General features: G+C 38.3%; 2 protein-coding genes across 5 annotated transcripts in view; one reads left to right on the forward strand and one right to left on the reverse strand.

Moving 5' to 3' along the window:
* Window positions 1-1,086, reverse strand: part of INTS13 (integrator complex subunit 13) — a gene marked incomplete at its 5' end in the record, with an annotated part of 31,409 nt that extends 30,323 nt beyond the window's left edge. For all 3 annotated transcript variants that reach the window (XM_082666223.1, XM_082666222.1, XM_082666221.1), the window contains one exon: window positions 862-1,086. In XM_082666223.1, coding sequence (XP_082522349.1) covers window positions 862-1,086 — 225 coding nt within the window. The remainder of the gene's footprint in view (window positions 1-861) is intronic.
* Window positions 1,087-2,794: 1,708 nt separating this feature from the next.
* Window positions 2,795-12,307, forward strand: part of FGFR1OP2 (FGFR1 oncogene partner 2) — a 32,760-nt gene continuing 23,247 nt past the window's right edge. For both annotated transcript variants that reach the window (XM_082666708.1, XM_082666709.1), the window contains exon 1: window positions 2,795-3,018. The gene's annotated coding sequence lies outside the window, so the exon portion shown is untranslated. The remainder of the gene's footprint in view (window positions 3,019-12,307) is intronic.

Raw genomic sequence — 12,307 nt, forward strand, 5'->3', positions numbered from 1 at the left:
ACATATCTGAATGTATAATATACATTAGCCTCTCTGTGTTCAGCCTTACTGTTACTGCTGTGCCTGTGCTGGTCTATGAACAGGCTAGGTCCCAACCTATGCTGCTCCAACTGAGACAGAAAGCAAAGCATCCACTTGTGGCTTAACCAAATGACTTTCCCAAAATAAAACAGTGGGGATTCTGAAAACTGAAGATAATTTTCACACTTGGAGTTTCTATCAATCTTCAATTTCTCTTCTTACTGATAAAAACAATTTCCCCTTAGCATTCTTAAGAGCATTCTTTACAATATGGCCAAATCCCGCAGCAATTTAGGACACTTCCACTAAAACTGTAAGCAGCCAGATTCAAATTCTGGTTCTTCCTCTAACTAGCTACATGACTCAGGGCAAATTGCTTCTCTCTACCTCAGTTTCTGCATCTCCAACAAGGCAGTAATAAACAAGGCTGATATTCAGATGGAACATACCAACACATTCTGACAAAGTGCTTTCAGCCAACATCCCTTCTGCTTCGGCTGACAACAGTTCTCAGTGGTCAGTGTCTGTTCCATTCTGGTTTTATACGCTTTGAATACTGTCCCAGTAATTACAGTAGCTACCTCATAGGACTGCTGTTAAGAGTTAAAGGAGTTAATATGAAGCACACGTTAAGTGCTCCATAATTGTTAGCTGTTATTATTGTTGTTGGCCCCAATTAAATACATGTATTAACCCCAAAGGGGAGTTCTATATACTACACTTTTAAAGTAGTAAATAAACAGTTGTAAGTCAAATCTAAAGCAAAGTCATACATAAAAAGTGTAAAAAGTAGTCAAGTACATCCCCCAAATCATGATTTTACTTGTACTTCACACTTACCAGCTTTTTGAAAGGAAATATATCATACATTATTCTACAATATTCCATGGAAGATTCTACTGAGCAAGTCCACAATGATTTAGATATAGGGGCCAAAGGGATGATTCCTTGGGTCCTATTCTTCACCAGCATATCAAACTCGACATGCTGTCTGCATGATTCTGCCATGTAAGGGCAGTGATCCACAACAAATACTGTTTTATGAGATTCAGAAAAAATCTTCATTTTGTTTTAACCTGTAAGGGATAAAATAGATTAGCCAAACACCTTATATGTAACATTTAATATCTTAAATTATTTCTAACGAATGCGTCTTTTCCTCAAGATTTGATAGGGAACATGAATAATCAGTAGTCAAAGAAATTTATTGAACAAAGGACAAGATTTAATGAGGTCATGACCAGAAAGTAACAATTCAAGGGACGAGCTACACCATATTCACCTGTCATTCTACCAGACACAGGCAGATTACAATACATGCAGATATTTTTTGCTTTTGGAATGAACTTAAATTTGCCAGAAGAAAACATTTTTACAAATAATCGTATTGGTTTCCCTTACGTAATACCAAACAAAATAAACGACAAACACCCTTCAAACACACTTTTGATGATCCTTGCTAATTGACATCAATCAAATATAAACCCCTAAATAATATAAGTCAGCATTTGGGGGCTTCCCTCCAAAAAAATCTCAAGACTTCTGAAAAAGGGTGGGGATTGGGGAGAAAGAATGAACTGGAAAGAGTGACAACAAAAGGTAAGCTCAAAACATAACAAACATCTCCTACGATAACTGCATATCTGGTCTTCGCATTAGGATAAGGACCTCAAATTCACACTCTCCACCTTAGCTTCTGAAACACCACGGTAATTCATCATGTAGAACAGAAAAACTTAGGTGCTACCATCACATGGTGGGAAGGAGGAACTTTTGAAACTTTTTCTTGTAAGAACTCCCTTGCTTCGCTAATAAAATCTTACACTGAATAGACAATCCACATTCGAAAAGCACAGGGTAAACACAGCAGAAGTGTTCATTAAAACGAACCGACTTTTTACAATCCAGCTATTTTCTTCTCCTGCTTTCCAATGCATTTCCCCTTCATGCAAAACTCTTCTTTGAGAAACCTAGACACACTCTGCTGGAAACTGGGGTGGGGGGGGGGGAGTACAAGGTGAGTGGATAAGGAAGACCTCAGGATCGAGGTTCGCTTACTTTCGTGCCTGGTCCTGCAGTGAAAACGAACAGAGGCTATGCACCACAGCCTCTCTGGAAAAGGCTGCTGGCTGGGTGGGGAGGGTCAGCGCTCAGTCAGGAGTGTCTGGTACCAAAGACAGGGGACTATGCTTTCCCCGCTCATCTCCTAACACACCGGTCCTTCCCAGGCTTCCTAAATGCAGGAGCGCGCGCGCCTGCGCGTGAACACAAACACTCACACACTCGGACTGGCGCGTGCGCAAAGCACTCTTCTGCAGCCCCGCCAAGCTGCCCTTCCCCCTCTGCGGGCCAGACGCCCAGGTCTCTAACAGGAAGAGGGCGGAGCCAAGAAAAAAAATGCCTCCGACCCTCAAGATTTTCTACCCCCTAATTTTCCAGTCACCCATTGGGAAAATTGATCCGGGCGACCTGAGAGCGTCCCCAACAGCGAAGTACCAACCACAGCACCGGCTAACGGTGCTACGGTCCCCTAAGCGCAAGGCCCGCCCACCAGATCTCCCCTTCTCAGCCTCTCCACCCAGGCCAGTTTCCCCTAGCAAAATTCGCGAGACTTTGCGAGAGGCCGAGAGAAAGCTTGAGCGTGGATTAGTGGGGAGGCCCGCCCCTAACTCTCGCGCATGTCAGCTAGAGGCCTCAAAAAAAATCGCTGGGCTCTGCCCCCACGGTTACGCGAGGAAGGAAATCTCGCGAGGTTGAAGCGCTCTGAGAGCGCTGGTCGGAGGCGGTGAACGGAGGTTTTCCGTTGGCAAGTGATGGGGCTGAGCCCCTCTGTTTCCCCCAGGCCGCCCCTGCACTGCCTCTGCTTGGTTCTGCGTCTGCTCGCTGAAGAAGCTGAACAGGCAAGAGGAGTCTCTTTCCCTGGGTGCATAGGTCCCCGTTGGCCGAGGCTTGAGTCCTAACCGCCACAGCTGACGGCTGCGAGGGATTGAGACCAGAGTAAGTGGAATCAATCCAGGGACCAGAGCGGGCATAGGGAGTCGGAAGCTTCCTTCCCCGATGGTGCTTTGCACCACCTCTTGAACTACCGGCTGCCAGTTACTGGGCGCGGTACTTCCTCTCCTTGTTCAGCTCTGAGCACCTCTTTCCGGAACTGAGGTGCGGAAAGTTCGATGAAAAGCCTTGGCCCTAACCCTGTGGACACACCTTCCCTCTCTGTTTCCTGCCTAACCCACCTGGGAGCTCACCGTTTGTGGGGCGGGGTTGGGGGGTGGTCGGCAGGGATGCAAAAGGGGTTCTTTTCAGTTTTCAATTTACCTCTTTGCATATGACATGGAGAACCATTCCCTCTTTCTTGAAACTGCCCTCCAAGAAATATTACTCTTTTCCTGGTACTCTTCACGGATAACCATACTGTCTGGAAACTGCCCTCTGAAGAATCCTACTCTTTTCTTGGTTTTCTTCCTGCCTTTTTTATGTATCCCATCTCAGATAATGGTACCGGTGTCCATCCTGCTGTCCAAACTAGGAACCTAAGGCTCATCCTTGACTGTGTATTTCCACTTACACTGCACGATGCTATTTCTTTTTCTTTCACCAGATGATTTCTCCACCATCATCCTTCCCTAGAGTTACCATTCTGAAATACAAATCTGTTCATAGCAATACTTTCTTTAAGCTTTTTGAATAACCGTATTGCTGACAGAATTAAGTCCTAATTGTTAAGCATATCACTTAGGACCTTATACTGTCTGTTCCAATACATTCCATTCTACCTTTTCTGTCTTATTTTGCCTCTCCTCCAAATACTTCAATACCCAGTCATGCCAGACTGCTGGATGTTTCTCCAAACATGGAAGCACTTTCACAATTCTGTGCCTTTGTATGTGTTGTACCATATGTCTTGAATGCTTACTCTTCCTTATTTTTTTTGAACCAACTTTCAAGATCCAATTCATAGACCATTGTCTTCTCAGGCTCCCACAGATGATATTGATAGTACCACGGTGTTCCCAAAGCACTTGAGACGGTACTTCTGCAGTATTCCTTAGGTTGTATAACATTATTTGTTCCACTATCTGTCTCTTGCGCTAATTTGAACTTGAGCCTGGGATCACGTCTTATTCATCTTTGTAACAAAAGTTAGACCAATGCTTGGCACATAGCAGGTGTTATAGTTCTGAAGTTTCACCATAGGAGTAGGAATCCTTAGCATCCTTAAAAGTGTAGAATTTTAGAGCCAGAGGAACCTTGTATATTAGCTTAAAGAACCCTGACCTGTTTTGAATATGAGGAACCCTGTACCACCAATACACAAGTAATTGTACTTTTAGTATCTGTTAGTTGAGATTGTGCATAGTGGCAAAAAGACTATTATGCTTTTAAATGCTTTTGTATTTTATTATTACTAGTCTCTATTAAAAATAGTGGGCTATTTATGTGAGAGAAGTATTTAGACTACAGACCATGCTTGGTATATGTACATCCATGCAGCCCTTCCAATGATTCCTTGCCCATAGGTTAGAAATAACTGGTTTAGATTAAGTTAGATCCTTCTTGAATTGTCATACCTGTTTGAACATACAGGTGTATGCAACTTATATTTAGCCACAATTCCAAGGTAACGTATAATTAAAAAAAGAAATTCTCCTGTGTCCTTACTTTCAGATTGTTTCTTATAACTTTAAAAATTCATTTTCTTCATAAAGCACCTTCATAAAACTCCAAACGTGTTCATTCCATCATTTTCAAGGACAGTGAAAATTTTTTGTGCTTTCAGATACAGTGCTATGTCTGTATAAGATGCTTTTTAAAAATATGTAATTTATAATTTACATGTTTTCTTTCTTGATCTCTTTATAAGTTTCTAAGAGAGCCATAACTAGGACTTTTTATATTTCCATATGTGTCAGTTAGTATTATCTACTAATTAACTTTAGAGGCACCTGCCTGAACAATAAAATTTTTAAACTAGATTGTTGACATTGATAGACACATCTGTGGTATGTCAGCGGTCACAGTATTTCTGTGTAGTTCCAGGTATAGGGTAATGGATTTGTGGATAAAGGGGAAAGAAGAGTGGTTTGAATTTCTTTAAATTTTTCTTAACCAAAATCTAAAACTAACAGCTGCCAGTTTCTGTCTTGGGTGGGTGGTGGTTTCTCTTTTATCAGCAGCACAATGTTCTGAACCCTCTGCCAGGAGTCTGACTGCGAATGTCTTTGGGCGGTAAAGTGGGTGAGAATGTGGCTAATGTGGAGGGCGGGGAACTGCTTTAAAAAATTTTACCTGTAATATGAACCTACCTATAGAAGATAATGTAAGTAAGTACACTAGTTAAGTGTGACTAGTTAAGACATGCTCTCTAAAAATAGATAAAATTGAGAATATCTTTTTTTTTTTTAACTGGAGTCTTTTAAATTTAAAACTTGTTAGAGAATGTGGAAAACAATCTTCCTCCCACTCCAGTTACCAGCCAAACAGTGCAGGGGGAAAAGCACAATGGTTTTCAAAAAAGGTGGCAAAGTAAAGGCATATTATAAAATATTTTAAACTTTTCTGTGGTTTTACATACAGGAAATGAACATGCAGATTCACAGAAACTTTGTGTCACTGTTTTTCTGAAATGCTAATAAAGGTATGCTTTTAATTACCTGCTATTTATAATTCCTTTCCCTGAACAGGTATGTTTTTATAGTTACAAAAGAAATTACAAATGTAGTTCATTTTGATAGTAGTATTTCATTATGCAATGTAGAGAATGTTTTTTAAAGTGGATGTTAATTCTAGTTTCAGAAAGTCTAATTGGTCTCCTTAAAAAACAAAATTCAACTGAGTAAACTTTAAAAATCTTATTGGCTTTGTTCAGCGACTCATGAATCAGGCTGCATCCCATCTAGCAGAAAGGAGTTCCAAGGAGCTGTACAAAATGAAAGACTTTTATAGGAGAAGGGACAAGGAAGTTATACTAACAAAAAGCAGATTGGTTGGGACAAGGTCACTTTCCTTTAGGGGACGGCAGGGGTCTGTCAGACAAATTACCTCACAGTGATTCCTGATCGACAGATTTAGGGTTCTATTTCTGGAAGAGGCCAAAACTGTAAGTTAAGTCTTGGTTTGGTGATGTGGGGCTTAGCATAAGTGACATGGCATTTGGGGGCCTGTTTTCTTGTTTTTAACAGTCTTATAATTAACTGTGATGGCTGGTTAAAATAGGTACTAGGCTTTTATTGGTTATGCAGAAAAATATTAAATATTTGTTATTTTTTCATCTTCATTTACACTTCCATTTATTTTCTATTGCTGGTTTGAAATGCAATTTATATAATACTTTGGAAGTCTCATCGGTCGAGTAGGGCAAGGAATTTGCTTTGTTTTTCCACCCAGGAGACCAGGATAGTCTTTATATAGGTAAAAGCAAAGTCTTTATATAGGTAAAAGCATGATGGAGAGCCATCATGGCTCATGAATATTCACTAGACTGGGGGGTCAGAAGTGCTATTTCTGGTACTAGCTTGGCTCCTTCCTTGCTACATGGTGCTGTCAGTCAGCTCCTTACCTTTGAAATCCTGAGTCTGTTTCCTCATTGGTAAAATGGAAATAACAGTTATCCCAATGAGCAAGATTCAGTGTAAGGTTGTATTACTCAGGCTCAGAAAGCTACCAACAGTTGGAATTAATTAAAATTATTACCTAGCAGTTTGATTTTACTCTGGAGTGCTGTAGAAGTCCATTTAGATTGAATTAGGTTGGAGAAAAGGCTAACACACTTTTGAAGAAGGAAAAGATGACTTGCCATATCAGATAGCAAGCGTTATTTTACAACTGTAACAGTTGAGGCAGCATATTGATGTAAAGATAGATAATAGATACAAAGGTAGTATAGAGAGCTCAGAAACATACCCATACATTTATTGAAAAAACATACAACAGGTGTGGCATTACAATTCAGTGGGGGAAGAACGTACTATCCAATAAATGGGAACTGGCGCAACTAGTTGTCCACATGAGAAAAGGAAAATATAATTAGATATCTTCCTTATACCACGCATGCAAATAAACAGCAGATGAATTAAAGACAAAGGCAAAACCTTGGGGACAGATCTTTTTTTTTAAGTTTTAAAATTAATGTATTATGCCCTTTTTTGCAATATAGTTCTATTCATTTTAACATGTGTACAGATTCCACCGCAATCAGGATACAGAACTATCCATTATTTCAGAATACTCTCTTGTGCCACACCCTTCTCCCCCACCCCCGTGCCCACTCCCACTCCCAGCTCCTGACAACCACTGATCTCTTTTGTACCCTCTTATCTACCGCTGTGGTTTTGTCCTTTGGGCAGTGCCAGGTAAATGGAAGCAGTATGTAACCTTTGAGATTGTCTTCTTTCACTCAGTCAGCATAGTATTTTTGAGATTCACCTATGTTGTTGCCTCATCAGTGCTTCATTCAATATTATTGCTGAGTAGTATCTCATTGTGTGGATGGTATGTACTGCAGTTTGTTTATCCACTCATTTCTCTACAGTAAATACCCAGAATTGGTATTCCTGGGTCATATGGTAGAATGCATTTAACTTTTCAGAAACTGCTAAACCATTTTCCAAAATAACCATGTTATTTTGCATTCTCACCAGCACTGTGTGAGAGTTCCGTGCCAGCACTTGGTATGTCAGTACTTTCTATTTTATCCATTTTAATAGGGGTGTAGTGGAGCTCATCATGGATTTAATTGCTTTTCTTTAATGGCTAATGATGTTGAATATGTTTTCATGTGCCTTTTTTGCCATCCATATATTTTTTTGGTTAAGTGTTAAAGTCTTTTGCTCATTTTTAAAAATTAGATTATTACCTTATTGTTAGTTTTGAGAGGTTTTTATGTATTCTGAATACAAGTCCTGTGTCAGATATGTGATTTGTATCTTCTCCTAGTCTATAGCTTGTCTTTTCAGACTGTCTTAACAGTGTTTCCCAGAGCAAAAGTTTCTAATTTTGATGACGTCCAGTTTATTGAATTTTCCTTTTTTGAATCAAGCTTTTGGTATCATGTCTAAAAAGTGTTTGCTTAACCCCAGGTCACAAAGATTTTCTCTTGTTTTTTCTTCTAGAAGCGTTACCATTTTTCGTTTTACATTTAGAGCTATGGTCCATTTGGAGTTAATTTTTGTGAAAATTGTAAGAATTACTTAACATGTTGGCATGCAGATGTCCAGTCTCCCAGCACCATTTGCTGAAAAGGCTATCCTTTGTCCTTTGACTTGCCTTTACACCGTCTTCAAAAATCAGTTGGTCGTGTTTCTGTGGGCTTATTTCTGGACTCTCTTCTGTTTTATCTGACTGGCTCTGCCAATACCATGCCATCTTAACTGCTATAGCTTTATAGTAAGTCTTAAAATTTAGAAGTGTGATTTCTCCAATTTTGTTTTCAAAATTATTTTGACTATTTGGTTGAATTTGCCATTGAAACCACTTGAGTCTAGAGATTTTTGGCAGAAGATTTTTAACTACGAATGTTTTTAATAGTTGTAGGACTATAGAATAGTTACAGGTATTTAATAGTTATAGCTATAATAATTATTACTAATAGTTGCATCTTGTATGACTTTATGTAGTTTGTGGTTTTTGAAGAATTTGTCCATTTCATCCAATTCATGTGTATGAAATTTATTATTGTATTCACTTATCCTATTAATGAATTAGGAGTCTGCAGTGATATCCCTTCTTTCATTCCTGACATTGGTAATTTATGTCTTCTCTCTTTTTTTTCTTGGTGAGTTACGCTAGAGGTTTATCAACTTTTTTTGCTTTTTCAAAGAACTAGTTTTTGGTTTCATTGTTTTTTTTTCTGTTGTTTTCCTGTTTTCAATTTCATTAATTTCTCCTCTTGTATTATTTCCTTCTTTCTGTTTACTGTGTGTTTATTTTGCTTTTCTTTTCCTTATTTCATGAGGTTGAGGCTTAGATAGTTGATTTGATATCTTTCTAGTTTTCTTATATAAGCATTTAGTGTATGAATTTCCTGCTTTACATGCATGCCAAAATTTTGATATCTTGTACTTAGATCAAAATATTTTCTAATTTCCAAAAAAACTTTCTTTTTGTCTCATGGATTACTTATGTGTGTTGTTTAATTTCCAAACATTTAGAGATTTTCTTGTTGTCTCTTCGTTATTTATTTTAGTTTAATTCCATTATGTTCAGAGAACATAATTTGTATGACTGCAGTTCTTTTAAATTTGTTAAGGTTTGTTTTTTGATCCAGGATATACTCTATCCTAGTGAATGTCCCATGTGTACTTAAAAATAATGTGTATTCTGCTGTTGTTGGTTATAGTGTTTTATAAATATCAATTCAGTCTACTTAGTTGACGGAGTTTGTTCATTTCTTCTATATCGTTGCTGATTTTCTCTGTACTAGTTCCATCAGTTACTGAGAAAGAAGTGTTGAAGATTTCAGCAGTAAGTGAGGGTATGTCTATTTATTTTTTTCAGTTTTTATTTGATTTTGAAGCTCCCTAGTTAGGTACATATACATTTAGGATTCTTATGTGTTCTTGGTGAGTTGGCCCTTTTATCAACTATGTATTGCCCCTCTTTTATCCCTGGTAATTTTCTTTTCTCTGAAGTCTAATTCATCTAGTATATTTTTTAAAATAAATTTATTTTTTTATTTTTGGCTGCGTTGGGTCTTTGTTGCTGTGCGTGGGTTTTCTCTAGCTGCAGCGAGCGGGGGCTACTTTTAGTTGCGGTGTGTGGACTTCTCTTGTGTAGCATGGGCGCTAGGTGTGCGGGCTTCAGTAGTTGTGGCATGCAGGCTCAGTAGTTGTGGCTCGTGGGCTCTAGAGCACAGGCTCAGTAGTTGTGGCGCATGGGCTTAGTTACTCTGCAGCATGTGGGATCTTCCCGGACCAGGGCTTGAACCTGTGTCCCCTGCGTTGGCAGGTGGATTCTTAACCATTGCGCCACCAGGGAAGTCCCTCATCTAGTATTAATATAGCCACCAGCTCTCTTTTTTAAATATAATACCTTTTTTGAGATACAATTTCACATACCATAATATTCCATCATTTAATGTGTACAATTTGATGGTTTTTTTGTATATTCACAGAGTTGTGCAACCAGCACCACAATCGATTTTAGAATATTTTCTTCACTCCAAAAAGCTATGCCCATTAAGTCACTACCCATTCCCCTTATCTTCCCCCTCTCCCTTTGACCCTAGACAAATCACTAATCTACTTTCTGCCTATATGAATGTGCATCTTGTGGACATTTCATGTAAATGGAATCAAAATATGTGCTTTGTGACCAGCTTCTTTCACTTAGCATAATTTTTCAAGTTTCATCCATTTTGTAGCTTATGTCAGTACCTCATTCCTCTTTTTTGGGGGTCAAAAAATATTCACTGTATCACATTTTATTTATTCATTTTTCAGTTGTTGGACATTTGGGCTATTTCTACTTTGGAGCTATTATGAATAGTGTTGCTATGAACATTCATGTACAAATTTTCTGCAAGGACATGTTTTCATTTTCTTGGTGTGTACCTAGGAGGAGAATTGCTAGATCATGTGTTTAACCTTTTGAGGAACTGCCAGACTGGTTTCCAAAGTGGCTGCACCATTTTACATTCCAACCAGCAGTCCATGAAAGCTCCAAATTCTCTACATCCTAGCCAACACTTAACTATCTTCTTTATTATATAGCCAGCCTAGTAGATATGAAGTAGAATCTTGTTATTTTGATTTGCAGTTCCCTGATGGCTAATCATGTTGAGCGCCTTTTCATGTACTTATTATTAGTACACTGGCTTTCTTTTGATTGGTGTTTATATAGTGTGTCTCTTTCCATCCTTTTACTTTTAACTTACCTATATCATATTTAAAGTGAGTTTTGTGTAGACAACATATAATTAGGTCCTGTTTTAAATCCTAATTAAAGAGTTAGATTATCAGACTGCGTGTTCTAGTGTGTTTAGAACATTTATATTTAGTGTAGTTATTAATATATTTGTATTTAGATCCACCATCTTATTTGTTTTCTGTTTGTACCCTCAGTGTTTTGTTCCTTCCTTTCCCCTTTTTTCCTTCTTTTGGGTTATTAAAACTTTTTATTCATTTTAATTCATCTGTTATGATTTTAAGTCTTATCTCCATACTGCTTTTTTTAGGGATTTCTCTAGTATTACAACATATATGTTTGTTTACAATTGACATTTTATCATTTCAAGTGAGATGTTGAAACATTATAGTATAGGTCCATTTACCCTCCCCGTTTATGTTATAGTTATATATTACATCTACATAAATTGAAAATTCCATCACAAAAGTTATAGCTTTTGTTTTCAAATATCAGACATTTTAAAGCACTCAAAAAGAGAATAGTCTATTCTCTTTTTCAAGATATTTATGATTTCTCTTGCTCTTCCTTTATTCCTGATACTCTAAGTTTCCTTCTGCTATCATTTTGCTTCCCTCTGAAGAATTTCCTTTAGAACGAATCTACTAGAAGTGGATTCTCTTCTTCTTCATCTGAGAATGATTTTTATTTTACCTTCATATATGCAGGGTATTTTCACTGGATATAGAATTATGGGTTGAGCGTTCCATTCTTTAGCACTTTTAACTGGCCTTCCTGATTTCTTTTTTTTTTTTTTAGATGTTGGGGGTAAGAGTTTATTAATTAATTAATTTATTTTTGCTGTGTTGGGTCTTCATTTCTGTGCGAGGGCTTTCTCTAGTTGTGGCAAGTGGGGGCCACTCTTCATCACGGTGCGCGGGCCTCTCACTATCGCGGCCTCTTTTGTTGCGGAGCACAGGCTCCAGACGCGCAGACTTGGTAGTTGTGGCTCACGGGCCTAGTTGCTCCGCGGCATGTGGGATCCTCCCAGACCAGGGCTCAAACCCATGTCCCCTGCATTAGCAGGCAGATTCTCAACCACTGCGCCACGAGGGAAGCCCCAGCCTTCCTGATTTCTGATGAAAAATCTATAGTCATTCAAAATGTTGGTTGTCTGTAAGTAATATGTTATTTTTCTCTGGCTGCTTTCAGGATTTTTCTTTGTCTTTCATTTTCAGAAATTTGATTATGATGTGTCTGAGCTTGGACCTTCTTGGATTTATTCTGTTTTGGGTTTGCTGAGGACTGAGAATGATACAAGCAGAAAGATTTCTGAGAAAGAGGCAAAGTGTTGCATAATTTAAATTCATGAATAACTGATCCAGTTAAATGTTTCTATTTTACCTGATTGACAAGGTAGAATATTCTTGGAAGGACACAAAATATA

The sequence above is a fragment of the Grampus griseus genome, assembly GCF_964374135.1.
Source record: "Grampus griseus genome assembly, chromosome: 11".
Classification (NCBI taxonomy): Eukaryota; Metazoa; Chordata; class Mammalia; order Artiodactyla; family Delphinidae; genus Grampus; species Grampus griseus.